Here is a 25,533-nt window from a genome sequence, read left to right on the forward strand (position 1 = left end):
AGAGAGAGATGGAGGGGGGGGGGGGGGTGAAGAGAGGATGGTCTTATTAACTTCTTCATTCTGGTTTAACTGAGAGAGTTCTTAGACAAACTTTCCTCCAATTTTCTCCACTTAATGTTCGGAGCGGGGCAGCTTCTCTCTCTCTGATTTCCAGTGGACTTTCTCACACAACCTGATCCTGTCCGTTCCCATCACATCCACGTCCAGGGCAGTGTTCCATGCCAGCACTGAACTCTTCCCCTGGATACCATCCTGGTTTTCCCTGTTAGTTCCCATCCCGGATCCCAGCCAGCGACGTCTCGTAAACAACCCCAGAGGGATGAGGTCATTAGGTATAGGGTATGGGGGTCTCCCCAGCGTTAGGCTTGACAAAATACTAAAACCTTCTCAGGAGACAGACACACTGACCTAATTCAAGACCACAACCCATTTTGCTCTGTTAAATAATCTCAAGTAGAGTCAATAAAAAAACACCAAACCATAACAATAGAAATCTCTTTTTTTGTTTTTGTTCTTGTTCTTCTAAATAACTCTGTGTTGTATTAGCCTTAGAGACGGTAGACCTCTCTCTCCAAACGAGTGATGTTGTTACAAGGCATAGACCAGTAACTAGGTACCAGCAAGCTCCAAATCTCTGTCAGACCAATTAGAGTGTGGATAGTAATCCTTGGCCTAGCCTGCGGATCACAACAAGGCAGCTAACAGACTTCTATGGACACATAAGAATATTTTAACAAGCAGTCCTTTTGCTCTCTGTTCTATAGCCCTTATACTCCCTCCTCCCTTCTCATACCTGCCTGCTCTCATTAGGCCTGTATAGTTTGCTACCAGCTATAGTCATAGTGACACATGGTATTATGCAAAGGAATTAGGGAGTTTGACAGTAGATGTTTATCTAGTTAAATTGTGTGTATTGTACACTGAGTGCACAAAACATTAGGAACGCCTGCTCTTTCCATGACATAAACTGACCAGGTGAATCCAGGTGAAAGCTATGATCCCTTATTGGTGTCACCTGTTATATACTCTTCAGTCAGTGTAGATGAAGGGGAGGAGACAGGTTAAATAATTATTTTTAAGCCTTGAGACAATTAAGACATGGATTGTGTATGTGTCAGTCAGTGTGAATGGGCAAGACAAAATATGTAACTGCCTTTTGAACAGGGTATGGTAGTAGGTCCCAGGCACACCAGTTTGAGTGTGTCAAGAACTGCAACGCTGCTGGCTTTCTCACGCTCAACCGTTTTCCGTGTATCAAGAATGGTCCACCAGCCAAAGGACATCCAGGCAACTTGACACAACTTTGGGAAGCATCGAAGTCAACATGGGCCTGCTTCTCTGTGGAACACATTGTAGAGTCCATGCCCTGATGAATTGAGGCTGTTCTGAGGGCAAAAGTGGGTCAACTCAATATTGGGAAGGTGTTCCTAATGTTTTGTACACTCAGTGTAACTTTCTATATATGTTGCATGTGAGTGCTGAGTGCTATGTTTGCTGTGTTTGTGTATGTCCACTGTTATGATAGATAGTGAGAAGACCATTGAGGTTCATTGTGATCCATTTTAAAGAATCCATTTCCCTCCTATTCCTGTCTATGACATTTGGCCAAACGGATGAGAGGGGAGTATGCACAGATTATATTACTATTTGCCACAGTATCATCCCACCGGACACACATAGACAATCAATCCCATGTCACCCCAGGCACAGATTTACTTCACTTGCTATCTCAGTCCTGATTGGCCAGGACTCTCCATGTGATGGGGTGATGTCATACCCGGCGTCACCGGTACCAGGGGGTGACATAGAGGCTAAAGCATTCCACACGTGTCAATGTCACCAACCGCAACTCAAGTACCTGGGTTAGGGGAACCAGCGAGTAGACAATAATGTGCATTGTTTAAGGAGTGCTTTTAGAGGGCCTGGTGTGTGTGTGAAGCTGGGCCAGAAACTGTAACCCAACGCTACACCTCTTCACACTGCTGCTAGTGGAACGGCTTTATCGCCAGATCAGTTTTCATGGCTCATTCCCTGTGTGTGTGTGTGTGTGTGTGTGTGTGTGTGTGTGTGTGTGTGTGTGTGTGTGTGTGTGTGTGTGTGTGTGTGTGTGTGTGTGTGTGTGTGTGTGTGTGAGCAATAATGTGGTTTTTTACCTGTGGAGGAGTTACTTTACATTGAGAGATGGCAGCCAGTGTAATCCCCAGTGCAGTGCTTTGATTTGCGGTTGATATCTCATCTCTTTAAGTGGTGTGTTTGCATCACCCCGCTCATGGCATCACACCGTGTTTGGTAAACTGAGACACAGGAACGTAAAGGACTTACTCGGGATGTACTGATTCAGGCCCACCAACGGAATCGTGAAACCACACTTGATCACAGCGATGTAATATTCAACATATGCTCAGACAGTCACTGCCTGGTCCTTTTGGCGGTTTAGTTAAGATGAGGGTGCCTGTTTTGACATTAATTAATTAATTCATTCATTCATTAATTCATCCACTTATTCATTCATCCATATATACATTATCTGGGTAGAAGGTGTGCTGGATATCAGATCTTCTTCCCAGTCAGTGGGCAAACAATACTATGGTCCCCTGCTTGGTTTTATCTAATGGCATATGTGTGATTTCACATTCTATTTGTCTGTTCCTGGAAAGAGAACCCAGGGCAGTTCTGAAAAGACAGAGGAGATTCACCTCTGCCATCCTCCCTCCTTCACTCTCTCCTCCCATCCTCTCTCGTATTCCCCTCGTTATCCCCTCATCCTTCACACCAAAGCTGATTCCCGTCACTACAGCAGAACAGCCTCAGGGATGATTGACAGACATAAGAAGTAAGTGTATGTCTGGCATAGCTGTTACAAATGACCTTTGTGTGTGTGTGTGTGTGTGTGTGCGCTTGTTGATTACGTGCTGTCTTGCTGCTGGGTCTTTGCAGATAAAGCCTGGTCTTGCTGAAGGCCACCTGTGGTAGGGCGATACACCAGCCAGCTCAGGGAGCTTCTCCAACCCTTAGGCACAAACCCAACACAATTAAAACAAGCAAAACAACGAGCGTGCAGAGAATAGGCAACTGGGGAGCCTGGCTGCCTTTCTCCTCGCAATTTATTATATCCTTCTGAATATGTTTGCACGGAGTGTTAATTGTAATTCAAATGAAATATGTATGATTATGCCCTGCGGCTAGGTGGTTGGTTTGCTGTCTTTTCACCTTGGAGTTGTTTGTGTGTGGATGTGTTTGTGTTTGTGTGTATTCATTTGAAATGCTTGACGGCGCCCTCTCACCTGCCTTCGAAAACACCCAATAATTATGTTGTGCATTGTTTCAGGATTGCAAGACTCAATTAGATCAGTGTTCTCAGGAAGACAAGACAATCTTTCTAGGTTCTCTGACCTGGTATGTTTTAAATGTTATCCAGGGGCCAGAGTACTGATCCTTACTGGGAAAGGAAAGATACAAGGTTTAGTATCACGATATTCGATACCATCACGATAATTGATACCAACATGATACCATGGCAAAAAATGTTTTGCGTATTAGCCAAAGTCACAGAATGGCATTTAATCCAGACAGATCTTTTGAGTTCAGTATCATTACGTTGGAAATGTTTTTATGTAAGCATTAATTATGCAATCAATTTGACTTTTGTACCATTCTAACTACACATTTGAATGTAAATATCTTGATAAACTGGGTAAATCAAGATGTAGCCTAGGTCTTTTCACAATACAGGTGAATGCATATTCAATAGAAATGTGTGCATGCATTGAGTTATTGAGCTTGTTTTGGCTTATTTCATGAGGATACAGATGAAAAACTATCTGTTTACCTTCCATTTGGGACTACTTTTCTCGTACTGATCAACAACATTTGTATAGAATAAGTCATCTCTTATTTTATAAAAGTGTGCGCTGTCTCTTTAAGACACATAAAGTCATTCACACACAAAGTCAGTTCGAGGCTTGATCAAAGACGATCTTGACTTGGAGAGACGTAAAGCGGGGGAGACGAAGTGAATGAATAACATTTTTGGTGACTATCAGCTTTGTAAGCAGCAAAATGTTGTGTTGTGGTACTAGGGTAGTGAATTGGCTTCAGCTGTTAGCTAACAAGGACAGTTAGCCTTCAAAGCTGGAAGTTACCAGTATCTTCTTGTATTGTAGTGTTCTAGCCTATTCTGAATATTGTTTTGGGAACAGTAATTAGCAGTTTCAACATTTCTACATGCCGTTGTCGTGTCTTTGGCTATGCCGGATTAAGTGATATGACATGCTAACTTATAAAATTATTTCTCTGTAATTGATATTACCTGATTAAGCTAATCATGTAAATGTAATTAACTAGAAAGTCGGGGCACCACAGAAGAACGTTTATAGAGCTGTTATCCTCTGAATAAACTCTTAAAATACTTAGTAATATTTTACATCGATAGCAGTCAATCTTAACCCGTATGTTGTTTCAGTCTCATCATGAAAGTTGTAATTCTTGGTTATCTGCACGAACCCAGTCTTTACTAAAATCATCCATACATCAATTGTCTTAAAATCATTTATTTACTACACTAAGTAATTAACAGAAAACATACAAACAGCAATTATCGTCACCAAGGATTGGCATAGTAATGTGCCCTACTGGCTAACAAGCATGGCTGGTCTGTTAGACAATGGGTCATAAAACGGTAAGCTGAGAAGTTACACAGAGTTCATTAATATTAACAATTGACAATTGAAGGCTCACTCATTCGGGAACATTTGCAATCAATATATATTTACGCTCATGTGTCGTCGGGATTCTTGTTGGAGAGTTTTGTTCTGATGGAGAGTTTGTCAGCGTTCTCTCTCTCTCACTCTCGGTTAGAATGGATCTGTCAGAGCGACATTCATGAATGTCGTCATAGAATGGATGTGGTTGGTCTTCGCGTTCGATGATATAATTTACTTAGCTGCAGACTAATAATTAATATCAAAGACTTGTTCTTATTCTGTCGATATCGATAGTCTAAAAGTTAACCACGTGGTATGGTTCACTTTCAGTAGAGTACTTGGCTGGTCAAACCTATGAGCCAACTCGCAATGGAGTGTAGGCCTGGTCTCTAGAAATGTAAATCAGGGGGTGTTTTATAGGGCCCAGAGAACAGGCTTGTCAAATGACGCCTGGTCCTGTATGTGTCCCTGGGGGCGTGCCTATGACTGAGCTAGACTTGGTTACAGAAATATAATTCTATCACATTAACATCAGTACATAGCATCTCAATGTATTACAAATAGCTTTATCCTTAATAATACATTGTATACAACCATGTGGATTCAGTCTCATCGCTGAGGCTATCATGTAGACCGTTTTAGGGTAATATGGCTATATTGTCTCTTCTGAGTATCACAAAATTGTACCAAGCGGATCAGTTCGTAGCTGGAGTCTTCATCAATCTTCCATATCTTCTCCAGAACACACATGTCGCTAGGTTCTCCAATTCTATGAGTTGGAAGAATTTCCTTTGTCTCTCTATGAAACATGTTGTAGTAGATTCTCCTCTTGGAATTTTTACAACCCTGGGTTGGGGGGGAAGGTAGGTTGGGTGATGGTACAAAGGGGAGGGGGTCAACTGTCCTTCCTGTACCCAAAGAGGCCAACGTCATGACACCGTGTTGCGTTATTCAAGTGTGTTAACTTCTGTGCAGCATAGGTGATGATGCAGCCCAGATTCCCAGTGAGTTCAGTGGTTCCTCATGTCAGGCTAGATCTAGCAAGAAGTAAGCGGAGCAGGTCATGGTGCTCTCACGCTATAAGGGGACATCAGCTACACTGAAAGACAGACTTGATCCTCTCTCAGTCAGTAGACGGTGTGAGACACATTTGACAGAAGTACCGAAAGTAACAAAAAGCATAGTACCAAGTATCGAGAAGTGCCAGCGTTTCGGTATACCATGCAACACGAGAAAAGAGTACTGTACCACTTGGCCCTCTGTCCCATCTTACTTCCCGAAGGCCCCACTGATGAAGTGGAGAGTGTAGAGGCTATCGATCTTTCCATAGATCAGCCCCTTGTTTCCCTCTACCTACAACCTAATGGGGGATATGGGGTGCAATGGTCGTGTGTGTGTGTACCCATGTGTGTGCGTGTGATTCAGGGTGAGGCTGACTGGAAGTAGCAGTTGATCGATCTGCATGCCCTCTTTCGGTGAAATTCCCAGCAACACCCTTCCAGTGAGGACTGTGTCTAGAATTCTGTTGAGCCAGTGGAATTACATACTGCACTGTAGTCATAGCATCTCTGTTGTATATCATCACTATTTGTAGTACATTTTTACTATTTTCTACTGTGTAGAATAACAGTGAGATATCAAAACTTTGAAATAACACATATGGAATCATGTAGTAACCAAAAAAGTGTTAAACAAATCAAAATATATTTATATTTGAGATTCTTCAAGGTAGCCACCCTTTGCCTTGATGACAGCTTTGCACACTCTTGGCATTATCTCAACCAGCTTCATGAGGTAGTCACCTGGAATGCATTTCAATTAACAGGTGTGCCTTGTTAAATGTACATTTGTGGATAGGTCAGTCAATCCGGAAAATGTGCAGTCACAAAAACCATTAAGCTCTATGATGAAACTGTCTCTCATGAGGACCGCCACAGGAAAGGAAGACCCAGAGTTACCTCTGCTGCAGAGGATAAGTTCATTAGAGTTAATTGCACCTCAGATTGCAGTCCAAATAAATGCTTCACAGAGTTCAAGTAACAAACATATCTCAACATCAACTGTTTAGAGGAGACTGCGTGAATTAGGCCTTCATGGTTGAATTGCTGCCATGAAACCACTACTAAAGGATACAATAAGAAGAAGAGACTTGCTTGGGCCAAGAAACATGAGTAATGGATATTAGACTGGTGGAAATCTGTCCTTTGGTCTGATGAGTCCAAATTTGAGATTTTTGATTCCAACCACCATGTCTTTCTGAGACACAGAGAAGGTGAACGGATGATATCCGCATGTATAGTTCCCACCGTGAAGCACAGAGGAGGAGGTGTGATGGTGCGGGGGTGCTTTGCTGGTGACACTGTCAGGGATTTATTTAGAATTCAAGGCACAATTAAACAGCATGGCTACCACAGCATTCTGCAGCGATATGCCATCCAATCTGGTTTGCGCTTAATGGGACTATCATTTGTTTTTCAATAGGACAATGACCCAATACACCTCCAGACTATGTAAGGGCTATTTGACCAAGAAGGAGAGTGAAGGAAAAGCAGCCAGCAAGTGCTCAGCATATGTGGGAACTCCTTCAAGACTGTTGGAAAAGCATTCCAGGTGAAGCTGGTTGAGAGAATGCCAAGAGTGTTTAACACTTTTTGTGGTTACTACATGATTCCATATGTGTTATTTCATAGTTTTGATGTCTTCACTATTATTCTACAATGTAGAAGATAGTATAAATAAAGAAAAACCCTTGAATGAGAAGGTGTCCAAACGTTTGACTGATACTATAGGTATGTATGTGGCTGAAATGTTGGTTGTGTGATTTAAGTAGTGTGCCTGCTCCTCTCCCCACAGTCTCTGTAGGGTAATGTGTTGTAGCTTCTCTGGTGTTGGTCTGTGAGTTAGGACTCTGTCTCTACACTACAGCATCATATCCCCATTAAAGCTTTATAAACGATTTAACTCCCCAGTCTGGGCCAATGCAGGCACTGTAAGCAGGTCTGCAGGTTCAGTTTGCTCCTAGCAGAACTCGGCTAGGCGAAGTGAACGTCTTTGCCTCGCATACTGCCTTAAAATATATTTGTTTGGAAAAGCGGCAATAGTACTCTTTGTCCATCTTGCGACGCCATAGCCAGTATACACTTCTTCAAAATAGTCTAAATTAATCTAAGATAACTCTGGAAATCTGTCATAAATTTTGATGTTCTTGCTGGGGAGATCATAGTCGCACAATTTTACATTTAACTAAGAGGTTTGGTGCCATATTTCTCATAACACAGTATATGCGCAAACTGTTTCGGATGGGAAGCATGCGGACACTTTAAGTCAGCACTGTGTGAACCACTCTTAGCCACATGAAAGAGCAGCCAAATCACAACCTCCTGCTCCCAACAGGCAGTAAAACAGGTGAAATACCACCCACAAATGGCTGCAGTTACTGGACATTATCACCCCCCTGCTCCTCCCCCTCCAACCCCCCCCCCCCTCTCTCTCTCTCTTATATCATCTGGTTTTTGTCTATCCTCTCAAATTCCTTTTCCATTACATTGCCCTCCACAGTTTTCACAAAAATACAGTATAGATACCCACCACACAGAGAATCACTCTACACACACTTAGTTCAGCACTTAAACCCTTTAATGCCAAAGTGGATCTGGTGAAATAGTAAGCATACCTACAGTAGAACCTGTACAAATGTCCTTCATCAGTCGTAACAGTGAAGCAAATGAGTTAAATCTGGAGAGATGGAAGGATAGAAGGACGGAGGGAGGCCGGAACACAGAGCTCAGTGAGGAGCCTTTGTCTCATGTCCCCTGAGGGAGGCCAAAACACAGAGCACAGTGAGGAGCCTTTGTCTCATGTCCCCTGAGGGAGGGAGGCCGGAACACAGAGCACAGTGAGGAGCCTTTGTCTCATGTCCCCTGAGGGAGGGAGGCCGGAACACAGAGCACAGTGAGGAGCCTTTGTCTCATGTCCCCTGAGGGAGGGAGGCCAAAACACAGAGCACAGTGAGGAGCCTTTGTCTCATGTCCCCTGAGGGAGGGAGGCCAAAACACAGAGCACAGTGAGGAGCCTTTGTCTCATGTCCCCTGAGGGAGGGAGGCCAAAACACAGAGCACAGTGAGGAGCCTTTGTCTCATGTCCCCTGAGGGAGGGAGGCCAAAACACAGAGCACAGTGAGGAGCCTTTGTCTCATGTCCCCTGAGGGTGGGAGGGACTCAGGAGGCCAGGGCACTGTGGAATGAGTGACAGATAAACAGAATAGGAGGAGAAAGAGAAGGATTGTGTGATTGTTTGCAGTGTGGCGTGTGTGTGTGTGTGTGTGTGTGTGTGTGTGTGTGTGTGTGTGTGTGTGTGTGTGTGTGTGTGTGTGTGTGTGGTGATGGATGATACTCAGAGTAGGGATCCATGCTGAGAGTGTGTGTTGTGGTCCTGTTGGACTGGGTTCCATGCTCCCTCTCCACTCATAATACATTTTTTTGAAAGAGCAGAGAATGGAGCTTTACCCCTTCATTCTGCCCACTGCCTGTCCGGCTGCCTGCTGCCTGTCCGGCTGCCCGCTGCCTGTCTGGCTGCCCACTGCCTGTCCGGCTGCCCACTGCCTGCCCAGCTCCCAATCTTCCAGCCTCTGCAGCTTTGCACCACTTAACCAGCAGAATGCTAATGTGTAATTCCTTAAATAAATATCCCCTGATATATATAAAATAAATAATTTAGTAGGGAGGGTTGAACCCCATGACAGACCATGGGAACACTTCAAAGCCTTCTTTAATGAAACACACTGGACCAGCAGTGTTCTCTTCCTCTCTCTCTCTGAGATCCAGAGATATTCTGTTACAGTCAGCAGACCAAAGGGCATCGCTGCGTTACTGTGCCGACAGCAGGATCAAAGACTTTGATGCAGGCTTCTGACAAACGGTAGTTGATTAATAGCTAGACCCGGCCGCTTCGCCACTTCACAAGAGAGAATCGCCCAGAATCGCTTTCGCTGTGTTCAATATGATCACATTCCTTTAGCGGGGTTGTAGATGTTTCAAAGGAAACGGCTCTCTCTCAATTTAAATTTAAATTCAATTTCTCTCTTATCAACATAGAGAAAGAGCCTTGGAAACTATAATATAGTCCATATTGAAAATGTCATTAATAGCATTAGATTTTCCCTCTTATAGTCATATTATAGCTCAGAACATACTGGTATCATACTCTCACAGCTATAAACCAATTGTTGTTTTCCTAGTGGAGGTTTTAGGGAAGACGTGTTTACTAAGATATGCCAAAATAAGGCCTCTGTTCGTCAACTCGGCTTACTGCTGTGGTTTGCCTCCTGGGACTCTGGGCCCTTAAACAATACAGAAACATTGTGTCTGCCCCATGACAATGTGTGTTAATTAGAATGCCAGACAGGATTACAGTTGGTACAATCACCGGCACAGCAATGATAATGCACTGTGTCTAATTACTGTAAACCTACTGCTGCTGCTGAAGGGAACAACTGCTGAGACTGATATGTACTGTAGGTACTGCTGGGTGTGTGCGTTTGTGGCTCAGTGTGGCTTCCTAATCATTGGAGATATGTATAGCTAGTGTGTGTATTGTATGTGTGTAAGAGATGTGTGTGTGTGATTAAAATAGTCTCCACGTAGTTTCTATTTCCCTAGACTCTAATAAGCTAGTTCTTCTGATACATGCTTCCTCTGAGTGCTACAGTTTTGTGTGTGTTAAAAGGGGTAGGTCCAGGCCTATGGGCGATGGGTAGTGCTGTGGTCATAACCAAGTGGGAAGGTGGTATTTGCCACATACGACTGGGAAATATCCGCTTGAATGCCCCTCCAACTGGTAATTACTAGTGGGAAACTCGTCTATCATCCATGAGCTCCGACTTCTCCAAAATGCTGACCTCTGACGTGACTTACTAAGGAAATGACCTTGATAACAGCATTTCCAAGACATTATTTATAAAAGCAATCTATTTGTATCTTTTTTTAACACTATCATTTGTTTACAAGCATATGATAGCTGTATTTTTTGTTTATGGTTGACGCAGCTTGTTGGCCATTAGTTGGCAATTAGCCAATGGGTTCAAAGCACGTGAACTTCACAACTGGTAATGACCATCTTCCCACTTGGTTATGAATGTAGCATTAGGCTCAGGGTGGATAAGGCTGAGGAATTAATTCACATGACAGAGTGATGTTTGGGACATGACATGAGCTACTGATTATCATTGTGCTTGTGGCCAGGGATTGCTCCAACACACATGCAATGTAAATCTCATGTCATATTTCCTCTTTTCTCAGGATCTCGTCTTCGTCAGGATGACTCCCCTCCCCGGATAGTGGAGCACCCTTCCGACCTCATTGTGTCCAAGGGGGAGCCAGCCACCCTCAACTGCAAGGCGGAGGGGCGTCCTGCCCCCACGGTGGAGTGGTACAAGGACGGGGAGCGTGTGGAGACAGACCGGGACAACCCCCGTTCCCACCGCATGCTGCTGCCCAGCGGCTCCCTCTTCTTCCTACGTATCGTCCACGGCCGACGCAGCAAACCAGACGACGGCAGCTATGTGTGTGTGGCCCGTAACTACCTGGGCCAGGCCGTCAGCCACAACGCCTCGCTGGAGGTAGCCAGTAAGTAATGTTCTCTGTCTGTCTCGGTGGTGGTTGGTCAAAGCCATGTGGGTTGCTGTATCAACTACTAGAGACAACGTGGGCATGCTGATGATAGCTATTTGCTTTATATCAAAGGATGTACATGGAATATGTAGATGTAAGTGATGGTTATCACTGCTTTATAACACTGAGGTCAGTGTTGTTAATAATTACAGAAATCAGTCATTCATTAGATGTCTGAACACTGAGTGGTGCTGTGGTGCCTGCCTGGTTAGGACAACTCTTAAAGGAGAAGTTTACTCAAAATCCAGAAAACTCCCAAGTGATTCCATACATTGAAACTAGATCAGTGGAGTTTGTGCTGCAGAGAATTCAAATAAGTGACTACAATTCTTACAGAAATGTAGGAACGTAATGGTGATGAGAGAAGTTAGTCTGCTTTTGCGACCACTGAGATGTATCTGCCCACATCAACGGTCCTGAAAAACAAAAATGGAGGGGCACCCCTGTTCCAGCTGGGCCACATGGACAGTTATCTAACGAGTAAGTATCTAAACTTTTCTTTACTGAATGATCGCTTATCATCAACCTCTATGAGCGGGACCGTTAGTGAGTTTATGTATTCACATTAGCCCCAAACACTATTTAGTCTATGTTTATTCATCACAATGTTTTTGATGTATTCTATTATGCAATGTAAGGTGACACAATGTTTACTGCCTCTCAACCCCCCCCCCCCCCTCTGTCATAAATACAAAGGGCACATATGCTAACCTGTAGAGCACCTACGCCTGTGTCTTTATGATATGGTGCTATGGTAACAACACAATAAGAACACCTTGAACGCTAAGGATCAGGCTAGGCTACATACTGCCGCACGCATACTTTGTCACTTTCTCTTCTCAAACGCACCTTTGTATTTTGGCACTGCGCCAGATCCAGTCCATGGAAACACAGTAGCGACAGCTGTGTCTTGTAGTATCCTTCGGGTTTTCCGTCCCCGTAGTTTCAAATGGCATATCTCGTTTACATGCATCGTCACTCAAGTGCTTGTTACACACACGCAGCGATGCAAGGTTGGCTGCAGGAGAATTTACATTGTATTTACTATTTTGAATTGCTACTAACCGTCTTCTACATCTCTCCGTATCTTTTATCGGAAAACAGTCAAATCTGGGGCCTTCTTCCTTTGGTTTCCTGTATAAAGTGGAGCCAGGGACCGAACACCAGCTTGCTCTTGCTGCCAACTCTTTATCCACTTTTTGTAACTAACTTTACCTGCGATATGCCTAACTCTATCATCTTTTGCACCAGCTCCTTCTCTCCCCCCCCAAAAATGTAATCTGTGACATCAAGTTCCGTGTAAGGGCACATCTTTTAATCATGATTTTACTGGCAATGGAACAGAGCGAGGCATGCAATCCAGCAATGACACGAGTCATGTGACCCCCCCTTTTCTTTTTCTTTTTTACAGCTGTTTCAGTACAGCACTACAAGGAGAGAGTGCAAACTCCACTGAACTAGTTTCAATGTATGGAATCACTTGGTAGTTTCTGGATTTTGGGTAAACTTCTCCTTTAAAGGACAATATTCAAGGTCACCAACCACAGGACCAAACGAGCCCAGACAAGAGCCTTGGACCAGAATAGACCGTGAAGTCATGCTCCCTGACAGTCTGATGGTGATGACAGGTCTAGCCCTGCTCTCTCTCTCTCTCGCTCTCCCGCTCTCCCTCTCTCGCGCTCTCTCCCTCTCTCCCTCTCTCGCGCTCTCTCTCTCTCTCTCTCCCTCTCTCCCTCTCTCGCGCTCTCTCTCTCTCAGGCGCTCTCTCTTGCTCTTGCTCTCTATCTCTCTCGCTCTCTCTCTCTCTTAGCCTTTGAAGAACACCCTGTGTTATGTCTTTGGGGGCAACTAAGGTGACTACAGCCCTGCCAGACAGAGAGAGAGCTTGAAATGCCAAGGTTTTTATGAGGCTGCATCTGAGCCTGCATAAACTTTACCTGGAGACACTTCAATGACACTAATAACTCAACTGGCCCCTTACTGGACAGTTGGAACTATTTGCAGAGCATGGCAGTCTACCAACCTGCCTAGACAGTTTATCTAGGCTGTTTATCCTTTTATCATGGTTGTTTATTTTCTTCCCTCCTCACGCGGGGTCAAACAAGGTGAAACACTAGCTTGCACTGTTGTAAAGTTCTAATACATGTATTCTCTCCATAGTAAATGTGAAATACACTGATTAATACAAAACATTAAGAACACCTGCTCTGACCAGGAGAATCCAGGTGAAAGCTATGATCCCTTATTCATGTCACTTGTTAAATCCAATTCAGTCAGGGTAGATGAAGGGTAAGAAACAGGTTAAAGAAGGATTTTTAAGCCTTGAGACAATTGAGACATGGATTGTGTATGTGTGCCATTTAGAGGGTGAATGGGCCAGACACTAAATGTAAGTGCCTTTGAATGAGCTATGGAAGTAGGTGCCAGGCGCGCTGGTTTGTGTCAAGAACTACAACGCTGCTTGGTTTTTCATGCTCAACAGTTTCCCGTATGTATCAAGAATGGTCCACCACCCAAAGGACATCCAGCCAACTTGACACAACTGTGGGAAGCATTGGAGTCAACATGGGCCAGCATCCCTGTGGAACGCTTCCAACACCTTGTAGAATCCATGCCCCGATGAAATGAGGCTGTTCTGAGGGCAAAAGTGGTGGTGCAACTCAATATTAGGAAGGTGTTCCTAATGATTTGTACACTCATTGTATGGTCTAATTAGCAGTCCTTTTGGTTTTAAAATGATTTTCTATCTAGTTTGATCCTCTCTTCTGACTTCATAACTCCCTGTACAACCCCAGGGAGAGAGACCAGTGGTCCTCCTTGGTGTATTTCATTTGCCATTCGCTGTCAGTGAAAAAGCCTTATTACCAACTCCCTTTCCAACATTGAAATAACAGCTTCATTTTGGATACTGCGTTAAGTGCTAGGCTTTTTTCTCTTATTAGTCCTTGCTTATGGGCGTGTAGTGATAATCCTTGTTTCAACAATTGCTGGCTGTCTGACAAGTAGGGAGGGCAAAGTCAGGGTTTAGCATGGCTTATCTGGAGCTACAAACACGTAGGAACTCCAACTCTCTCCGCAGTACCTCACTACCTGACCCCAGACCTTGACTTATTCCTTTAAATTCTTCTGAGTGATTCCTCACGAAACCCAGACAAAAAAAAATACCATGAGTTGGGGGATGTTCACGAAATGTAATCCATAGAATAGTCCTTTGGAGTAAGGATTGTTCACATACAGTTGCTGCCAAATATATTGACACCCTTGCAGTTTTCTTTAATAACTCCCTATCTCTTATCAAATAAGTTACAAAAATAAATAAATACGTATTGGTCTCTACATCTTATTGGATTTCAACATTGCAGAACCAATGACATTTTTGTAAATGTACGTTTACAATTTTAATTTAGAAAATAAAGACAAAAGGCATGGACAACATTATTTGCACCCTGGAGCTAGTACTTGGTTGCGGAGTCTTTGGCCAAGATAACTGCCAACGTGCTTCTTGTAGGCATCAATGAGCTTGCTGCACCTTTCTACTGGCAATTTGGCCTAGTCTTCAGCAGCAAACTGAGATAATGCTGATCTAATTTAATACCGATCTGATCTAATTCTTCAATGTTTGAGAGGTGCCCGACTGCTGTTTCGAGCTCTCGCCTTAGGTTATGGATGTGATTCAGATCTAGACTCTTCGCTGGCCACTCCAGAACAGTCCAATGTTTCTTCTTGAACCATTCCAGGGTGCTTTTGATGTGTGTTTGGATGACCCACAACCTTCACCAGAGATACAGTTTTTGGACACCGGGTTGAACATTGCATTCCAAAACACCTTGATAATAGAGATTAATTTACATATTGGGATGTTTTATTTTATCGTTTTGAGAATATCGCAACATTATTTGTGCGCTAGTTGGCTGTACCTGCACCAAAAGTCCACTATTTCTTTCGTCATAGCTTGTTTTCATCTTCTTTTTAAATAGGGAGCCAATTTGTTTCAACACTTTTACTTCAATTTCTCACGTCTCTCTTGTCCCTTTGCAGCAGACATACAGTATGGTGAGCAATATGTTTGGACCATGGAATCTCAATAAATCACAGATAGAATTGTAAGAATCGTGAGAATCGCAATATATATCGTATCGGCACTTAAGTGTCATGATAATATCGTATCGTGAGGTCCCAGGCAATTCCCAGCCATACTTGATCACCTGCTGATTTCATGATGTCTTGAACACATTCAAGGCCCCCAGTACCAGAGGCAGCAGAGCAACCCCACAGCAATATCGAACCTCCCCAATGTTTGATTGAAGGGAGGATGTTATTTTCTTTGAATGTTTCATTTGGTCGTTGGTAAACACAGGAAGACACCACTGCTGAAGGAGACACAAAAAATCCTGATTGAACTTCTCGAAAAACCCACCTAAACAAGCCTTCATTCTGGGGAAAATGTTCTGTGGACTATTGAAACAAAATTAGAGCTCTTTGGCAACGTGCGCAAGGCATCATGTTTTGTTTTGGAGTCCAATATTCAACCCATTGTCCAAAAACCTATGGCAAGATCTGAAAACAGCAGTTGGTGGAGGGCACGCCTCAAACATTGAAGAAACAGAGCAGTTTGGTGCTAAAAACTGGGCCAAATTGCCAGTAGAATGGTGCAGCAGGCTTATTGATGGCTACAAGAAGCATTTGTCTGCAGTTATCTTGGCCAAAGGCTGTGAAACCAAATACTAGCTCCGGGTGCCAATCATTTTCTAAAATAAAATTGTCAACTTAAGTTTACAAAAATGTAATTGGTTGTGCAATGTTGAAAATCCAATAACAAGGTGTGGTGACAAAGTTTATTTGAATAATTATTTTAATAGCGTGACGTATCAAAACTGCACATTTTAGAGCGGCCATTTCAGCTCATGAAAAATGGGACAAAAAATTATACAAATGTCAAATATATGTCAATGATCTTTCCTCCAACGGGCTTCACATGTCGGGCTTCACACGTCGGGCTTCACACGTCGGGTTTCACACGTCGGGCTTCACTCGTCAGGCTTCACACGTCGGGCTTCACAAATCGGGCCTCACATGGAGGGCTTCACATGTCAGGGCAGGCATAACCACTCATCTAGCAAATAGCTGGGTTGATGTGGTGCTGTAACAATGTTTATACAGTATGTAATGTTACAATGCTTTATGATCGGTGCAGGGTTTGGACTGGGCCTGGCCTGGACATAGCTGTTGTTCACTGTTTCTAGACAGTGTAGTTTAGGACTCGTTTATGCTTAGTTTGTTAATGTACCAGCTTGTTTTGTGGAAACTCTGCCAGGGTAATTCTACGTACTCTCTCAGATCTCTTGTTGAGGCTTATTGTCCTCTTATTCTTAACTGACCCAAGAACCAAGGTTATTTCGTGCAGCTGAAAAACACTATACAGTCCATGTTTTACAGCCACATAAAAAGACATACAAGAAACTGTAAAATCCAACACTCTTAGGATGTCGGATAAAGTTCTCTGTTTTGGATGTTTTATTTCACAGAATATGTTTCTCTCACATGTAACATGAATTCTCTCACACACTGATGCTTATATACACACGCATGCCTACTGACACACACAACCACACTCCTACTCACACACATTCACACTATGGCTATTGTCCCAGCCCTCCTGTTGAGTAAAAGGAATGTGTTTTTATCGAAGCTAATTTTGCGCAACCAGAGCTTAATAGTAACATCAGTGAATCCAGTTACACATTTATGCACATATTTGATCTTTGTACGATGGGAGCGGTCAGGTGACCTGTTGTAGTTGCATGCGATCTTCACATATAGACTGACACTGACCTACTTCAATAGTTCTCTGTTACTCCTGTCTTCTAGGCCTCTGCTCTCCCTCTGTCCCCTTGCCCCCACCCCCAGCACCTAGGCCCCTGTCACACCCCCCTCCCCACTCATCTTCTCCTCCCTCGTTTAGCCAACACCTTTAACCTGATGCCTTAAAAGGAATGCATATTGCATCATCATGATGATGTGGCCGGTGACACTTTGCTTCTTGAATGTCCAATATCTTGACAACTTTTTGGGGATTTTGTCAACTTCAAAAAAAGTATATTTTTGGAGTGGGTTTTCAGTTTAAGTAGAGCCGCACCCAGCTCTCTGTGTTGCTCTTTTCAAACCCCTTGCCAGTGAAGATCATTTGTTTACTTGCCAGACTATTTGCCTTTGATTACCTTTTTTACAGCATCATTCATTACTTCAGTCAGTCCCCTGATGTATTCAGATCACTTCTTGCTGTGGGGTCCCCTCACATTCAAGGGAAAAGGCTAGAGATCCCAGGAGAACATGCTCCCGTTAGGCTCCCACAGCGTGTCTCAGCATGTGTCCTGGGCCTCTCAGGGCTGAGCACGTCCTCCCTGTCCCAGAGCCGTATCCATAACAAGTCTTACAGAGGGGTCAAGGGTATGTTGGGACTGTCAGAGGGCCCAGGGGTACGGTTTTTGAGATGTGACAAATGCATAATTTGCCATGACTTGTGGAAATGTGGTATCAATTCACGCAAACATGTCTGCTTCACATCCCTATGGTAAAAACTCCAAAAAGGTTGGTGGACTTTTACTACAGGACCCACCTGCCATCCACAACAGCTGTGTGTGTGTGTGTTTGTGTGTCTAGTAGTGCACCAGTTTAGACTAAGGGTTTTTGTATAGCTAACAGGTGCCAGTGTTATTCTGTCAGAGTCTGCCCAGTGTGAGCGGTAAGTCCGTTGTGTTGCCCGTTAGGCACGCTTTCACCCCATTGTCCCCCCGTGAGGACTTTGTCCGCCTGCATGCCCAAAATACACATCAACCAAAAGTGTGTTTTTTTATGGCCCTGGGGAGGGTGGTGGAATGAGCAGGGGCAGGGGGCAGAGGTGAGAGGTCAGGGGTGTCACAAAAGAACATTGTGACTTTCTTTTCATGCTTTGTGACAATAAAGGAGGAGAGGGGTGGTGGAGGGGACAAAGGCACTGATTCTGGCAGCAGGCAGGAAAGACAGAGAAGAGAGGGAAGCACTGATAACAGAGGACAGCAGAGATGGTGTGTTCCTCTCCTTCCTGGTGACAGGGATTAACGACAGTGGGCATGCCCTCACACTCCGTCCCTGCCACAGTCACACTGGGTATCCATCTATCACCCAGCTACTTCCTGTGTCCGCTCCACTGACTCACTCTGAGGAGGTCAACTGCTGCCCAACACCAAACTTGTCTTTCTTTATGCTCTTTGTCCACCTGGGGAGTTTATTTTGGGATGTTGAGGTTTAAAGTTGAGCTAGAACAGAGGGACAGCTTGTAGAATCTAAACTGAGTTATTTCCTACTGATTCAACTCAAAGGGGTCCAACTGACGCAGGGGTCATCCACGGGTCATTTCAGGGTCCAGGGGTCTCCCATATGTGGTGGAACAGAGCCCCCTCTGTCTGATACTCCTGAGTTTGGGCTGTAAGAGATGTGAGTCAACATGTGTTAGCCTAATGTGGTGGTATTTCTAAATCATATAACATTTTATTTGTCACTTGTGCCGAATACAACAGGTGTTGACTTTACCATGAAATGCTTACTTCCCAACAATGCAGAATTAAAAAGGAAGGGAAAAAAGGAAGTAGTAACACAATAAAATAACAATAACAATGTTATATACATGGAGTACTGGTACCGAGTCAATGTGCAGGGGTACGAGGTAGTTGAGGTAATACAGTATCAACAGTTAAAGTCAGACATTTACATACACTTAGATTGGAGTCATTAAAACTCATTTTTCAACCACTCCACAAATGTCTTGTTAACAAACTATAGTTTTGGCATGTTGGTTAGGACATCTACTTTGTGCATGACACAAGTCATTTTTCCAACAATTGTTTACAGACAGATTATTTCAATTAATTCACTGTATCACAATTCCAGTGGGTCAGAAGTTTACATACACTATGTTGACTGTGCCTTTAAACAGCTTGGAAAATTCCAGAAAATGATATCATGGCTTTAGAAGCTTCTGATAGGCTAATTGACATAATTTGAGTCAATTGGAGGTGTACATGTGGATGTATTCCAAGGTCTACCTTCAAACTCAGTGCCTCTTTGCTTGACATCATGGGAAAATCCAAAGAATTCAGCCAAGACCTCAGAAAAACAATTGTAGACCTCCACAAGTCTGGTTCATCCTTGGGAGCAATTTCCAAACGCCTGAAGGTACCATGGACCACGTAGCCGTCATACCGCTCAGGAAGGAGACGCGTTCTGTCTCCTAGAGATTAATGTACTTTGGTGCGAAAAGTGCAACTGAATCCCAGAAAAACAGCAAAGGACCTTGTGAAGATGCTGGAGGAAACAGGTACAAAGTATCTATGTCCACAGTAAAACGAGTCCTATATTGACATAACCTGAAAGGCCGCTTAGCAAGGAAGAAGCCACTGCTCCAAAACCACCATAAAAAAGGCAGTCTACGGTTTGCAACTGCACATGGGGACAAAGATTGTACTTTTTGGAGAAATGTCCTCTGGTCTGATGAAACAAAAATAGAACAATCTGGCCACAATGACCATCGTTATGTTTGGAGAAAAGGGGGGGGGGGGTCTTGCAAGCCGAAGAACACCATAACAACCATGAAGCACGGGGGTGGCAGCATCATGTTGTTGGGGTGCTTTGCTGCAAGAGGGTCTGGTGCACTTCACAAAATAGATGGCATCATGAGGCAGGAAAATTATGTGGATATATTGAAGCAACATCTCAAGACCTCAGTCAGGAAGTTAAAGCTTGGTCGCAAATGGGTCTTCCAAATGGAGAATGACCCCAAGCATACTTCCAAAATTGTGGCAAAATGGCTTAAGGACAACAAAGTCAAGGTATTGGAGTGGCCATCTCAAGCCCTGACCTTAATCCTATAGAAAATGTGTGGGCAGAACTGAAAAAGCATGTGCGAGCATGGAGGCCTACAAACCTGACTCAGTTGCACCAGCTCTGTCAGGAGAAATGTGCCAAAACAGACAACAAACAATGCAGCAGCGGGGAACAGAGATGGGGAACTGACAAATATAGGGGAGGTAATAAACAGGTGATTGAGTCCAGGTGAGTCCAATAATACGCTGATGCGCGTGACGGGGAAAGGAAGGTGTGCGTACTGATGGTGGCAGGAGTTTGTAATGCTGGGGTGCCTGGCGCCTTCGAGAGCCAGGGAGGGGGAGCGGGAGCAGGCGTGAAAGTGTGTGTGTGTGTGTCTGTCTGTGTGTGTTGGAGTGTTGAAGTGTCAGTGTAGTATGTGTGAGTGTGTGGGTAGAGTCCATTGAGTGTTCATAGAGCCAGTGCAAGAGAGTCAGAGCTAAAAAAAGGGGCAGCATTGCAAATAGTCCAGGCGGCTATTTGATTAAATGTTCAGCAGTCTTATGGCTTGGGGGTAGAAGCTGTTCAGGAGCCTTTTGGTCCCAGACTTGGCGCTCCGGTAGCGCTTGCCGTGCGGTAGCAGAGAGAACAGTCTATGACTTGGGTGGTTGGAGTTTGATGTACTGTGCTGTATGCACTACCCTCTGTAGCACCTCATGGTCAGATGCCAAGCAGTTGCCATAACAAGAGGCGAGGCAGCCAGTCAAGGTGCTCTCAATGGTGCAGCTGTAGCACTTTGTGAGGATCTGAGGGCCCATGCCAAATCTTTTTTTGCCTCCCGAGGGGGAAGTGGTGATCTTTTTGTTGTTGTGTGTGTGTGTTTCTGGTGTGAAGGATACATCTGTAGATTACTGAAACTCTAATCGCTGGCCCCTGATTGATTGTTGTAAAGTCCCTGTAGGTTTGGACAGACTGGCCCCTGGCTGTTGTTTAATCTTACGTGGTGTGTGTTCTCTCACTCTTGGCCAACATGGCTGTCAGTCAGTGATCAGACACAGAGCAGGCAGAGGGGAGTATGGGTAACGGGAATGGACGATGGAGGGAAATGTGAGATGACTGGTGATGATGTGTGTTGGTCAGAAGTGTGAACTGATCAGAGATAAAGCCTCTCATTGCTCTGGCCTTTTCTCCCAAATCAAATCAAATTGCATTAGTCACATGCGCCAAATACAACAGGTGTAGACCTTACAGTGAAATGCTTACTTACGAGCCCCTAACCGACAATGCAGTTTAAAAAATACAGATAAGAATAAGAAATAAAAGTAACAAGTAATTAAAGAGCAGCAGTAAAATAACAATAGCGAGACTATATACAGGGGGGTACTGGTACAGAGTCAATGTGCGGGGGCACCGGTTAGTTGAAGTAATATATACATGAAGGTATTTTAATAAAGTGATTATGCATAGATGATAACAACAGAGAGTAGCAGCAGTGTAAAGGAGGGGTAGAGGAGTGGGGGGTAGCCATTTGATTAGGTGTTCAGGAGTCTTATGGCTTGGGGATAGAAGATGTTTAAAAGCCTCTTGGACCTAGACTTGGCGCTCCGGTACCACTTGCCGTGCGGTAATAGAGAGAACAGTCTATGACTAGGGTGGCTGGAGTCTTTGACAATTCTTAGGACCTTCCTCTGACACCGCCGTGTATAGAGGTCCTGGATGGCAGGAAGCTTGGCCCCAGTTATGTACTGGGCCATTCACACTACCCTCTGTAGTGCCTTGCGGTCGGAGGCCGAGCAGTTGCCATACCAGGCAGTGATGCAACCAGTCATGATCCTCTCGATGGTGCAGCTGTACAACCTTTTGAGGATCTGAGGACCCATGCTTTTCAGTCCCCTGAGGGGGAATAGGCTTTGTTGTGCCCTCTTCACAACTGTCTTGGTGTGCTTGGACCATGTTAGTTTGTTGGTGATGTGGACACCAAGAAACTTGAAGCTCTCAACCTGCTCCACTGCAGCCCTGTCGATGAGAATGGGGGTGTGCGCTGTCCTCTTTTTCCTGTAGTCCACAATCATCTCCGTTGTCTTGAGCACGTTGAGGGAGAGGTTGTTGTCCTGGCACCACACGGCCTGGTCTCTGACCTCCTCCCTTTAGGCTGTCTCGTCGTTGTCGGTGATCAGGCCTACCACTGTTGTGTCATCGGCAAACTTAATGATTGGGTTGGAGTCATGCCTGGCCGTGCAGTCATGAGTGAACAGGGAGTACAGGAGGGGACTGAGCACGCTCCCCTGTGTTGAGGATCAGCGTGGCGGATGTGTTGTTTTACCTACCCTTACCACCTGGGGGCAGCCCATCAGGAAGTCCAGGATCCAGTTGCAGAGGGAGGTGTTTAGTCCCAGGGTCCTTAGCTTATTGATGAACTTTGAGGGCATTATGGTGTTGAATGCTGAGCTGTAGTCAATGAATAGCATTCTCACATAGGTGTTCCTTTTGTCCAGGTGTGATAGATTGCATCATCCGTGGATCTGTTGGGGCGGTATGTAAATTGGAGTGGGTCTAGGGTTTCTGGGATAGTGGTGTTTGTGAGCCATGACCAGCCTTTCAAAGCACTTCATGGCTACAGACATGAGTACTACGGGTCGGTAGTCATTTAGGCAGGTTACCTTAATGTTTCTGGGCACAGGCACTATGGTGGTCTGCTGAAAACATGTTGGTATTACAGACCCGGACAGGGAGAGGTTGAAAATGTCAGTGAAGACACTTGCCAGTTGGTCAGCGCATGCTCCCAGTACACGTCCTGGTAATCCGTCTGGCCCTGCGGCCTTGTGAATATTGACCTGTTTAAAGGTCTTACTCACATCGGCTGTGGAGAGCGTGATCACACAGTCTTCCGGAACAGCTGGTGCTTTCATGCATGTTTCAGTGTTATTTGCCTCTAAGCGAGCATAGAAGTATTTTAGCTCATCTGGTAGCCTCGTATCACTGGGCAGTTCTCGGCTGTGCTTCCCTTTGTTGTCTGTAATGGTTTGCAAGACCTGCCACATCCCACGAGTGTCAGAGCCGGTGTAGTACGATTCGATCTTAGTCCTGTATTGACGCTTTGCCTGTTTGATGGTTTGTTGGAGGGCATAGCGGGATTTGTTATAAGCTTCCGGGTTAGAGTCCCGCTCCTTGAAAGTGGCTGCTCTAGCCTTTAGCTCAGTGCGGATGTTGCCTGTAATCTATGGCTTCTGGTTGGAGTATGTACGTACGGTCACTGTGGGGACGACGTCATCAATGCACTTATTGATGAAGCCAATGACTGATGTGGTGTACTCCTCAATGCCATCGGAGGAATTCCGGAACATATTCCAGTCTATGCTAGCAAAACAGTCCTGTAGCTTAGCATCTGCTTCTTCTGACCACTTTTTTATTGATCTAGACACTGGGGCTTCCTGCTTTAATTTTTGGTCAGATTTGCCAAATGGAGGGTGGGGTAGAGCTTTGTATGCGTCTCTGTGTGTGGAGTAAAGGTGGTCAAGAGTTTTTTTTCCTCTGGTTGCAAATTTAACATGCTGATAGAAATTTGGTAAAACTGATTTAACCTCTCTAGGGTATGTGGGACGAAATCGTCCCACCTACTCAACAGCCAGTGAAATCCCGTGGCGCGATATTCAAATACCTTAGAAATGCTATTACTTCAATTTCTCAAACATATGACTATTTTACACCATTTTAAAGACAAGACTCTCGTTAATCTAACCACACTGTCCGATTTCAAAAAGGCTTTACAACGAAAGCAAAACATTAGATTATGTCAGCAGAGTACCCAGCCAGAAATAATCAGACACCCATTTTTCAAGCTAGCATATGTCACAAAAACCAAAACCACAGCTAAATGCAGCACTAACCTTTGATGATCTTCATCAGATGACACTCCTAGGACATTATGTTATACAATACATGCATGTTTTGTTCAATCAAGTTCATATTTATATCAAAAACCAGGTTTTTACATTAGCATGTGACGTTCAGAACTAGCATACCCACCGCAAACTTCCGGTGAATTTACTAAATTACTCACGATAAACGTTCACAAAAAACATAACAATTATTTTAAGAATTATAGATACAGAACTCCTTTATGCAAACGCGGTGTCCGATTTTAAAATAGCTTTTCGGCAAAAGCACATTTTGCAATATTCTGAGTAGATAGCTTGCCATCACGGGCTAGCTATTTTGACACCCACCAAGTTTGGCACTCACCAAACTCAGATTTACTATAAGAAAAATTGGATTACCTTTGCTGTTCTTCGTCAGAATGCACTCCCAGGACTTCTACTTCATCCACAAATGTTGTTTTGGTTTAAAATAATCCATAGTTATGTTCAAATATCCTCTGTTTTGTTCTTGCGTTCAAGACACTATCTGAACGGTGACGCGCGGAAGCGTATCGTGACAAAAAATGTCTAAATATTCCATTACCGTACTTCGAAGCATGTCAAACGCTGTTTAAAATACATTTTTATGCAATTTTTCTCGTAAAAAAGCGATAATATTCCGACCGGGAAACGTCCTTTCTGTTCAAAGACTCAAAATCTAAAATGGACTCTTCACGTGTATGCGCATCTCATTGTTCTCAGATCGACCACTATCCAAATGCGCTACTGTTTTTCAGCCATGGGCTGCAAAGTCATCATTCAACGTTCTGGCGCCTTCTGAGAGCCTATGGGAGCCTTAGGAAGTTTCACGTTACAGCAGAGATCCTTTGTTTTCAATAAAGAGAGTGTAGAAGGCCAAGAAATGGTCAGAGAGGGCACTTCCTGTACAGAATCTTCTCAGGTTTTTTCCAGCCATATGAGTTCTGTTATACTCACAGACACCATTCAAACAGTTTTAGAAACTGTAGGGTGTTTTCTATCCAAATCAAACAATTATATGCATATTCTAGGCAGTTTCTGGGCAGTAGTAATAACCAGATTAAATCGGGTACGTTTTTTATCCGGCCGTGCAAATACTGCCCCCTATCCCCAACAGGTTAAGTTTCCCTGCATGAAAGTCCCTAGCTACTAGGAGCGCCGCCTCTGGGTGAGCATTTTCTTGTTTGCTTATGGCAGAATGCAGCTCATTCAATGTTGTCTTAGTGCCAGCCTCTGACTGTTGTGTTATGTAACCAGTTACGAAAAATACAGATGAAAACTCTCTAGGTAGATAGTGTGGTCTACAGCTTATCATGAGATACTCTACCTCAGGCGAGCAATAGCTGGAGACTTCCTTAGATATCGTGCACCAGCTGTTATTTACAAAAATACATAGTCTGCCACCCCTTGTCTTACCAGACGCCGCTG

The 25,533-nt window shown here is 44.2% G+C and overlaps 1 protein-coding gene across 3 annotated transcripts in view; it reads left to right on the forward strand.

The window, feature by feature from the left end:
- The window catches only part of LOC115154586 (roundabout homolog 1), a 214,634-nt gene that overhangs the window by 78,882 nt on the left and 110,219 nt on the right, over nucleotides 1–25,533 (forward strand). For all 3 annotated transcript variants that reach the window (XM_029700968.1, XM_029700969.1, XM_029700970.1), the window contains one exon: nucleotides 11,000–11,326. In XM_029700968.1, coding sequence (XP_029556828.1) covers nucleotides 11,000–11,326 — 327 coding nt within the window. The remainder of the gene's footprint in view (nucleotides 1–10,999; nucleotides 11,327–25,533) is intronic.

This window comes from Salmo trutta, chromosome 19, assembly GCF_901001165.1.
Source record: "Salmo trutta chromosome 19, fSalTru1.1, whole genome shotgun sequence".
Lineage (NCBI taxonomy): Eukaryota > Metazoa > Chordata > Actinopteri > Salmoniformes > Salmonidae > Salmo > Salmo trutta.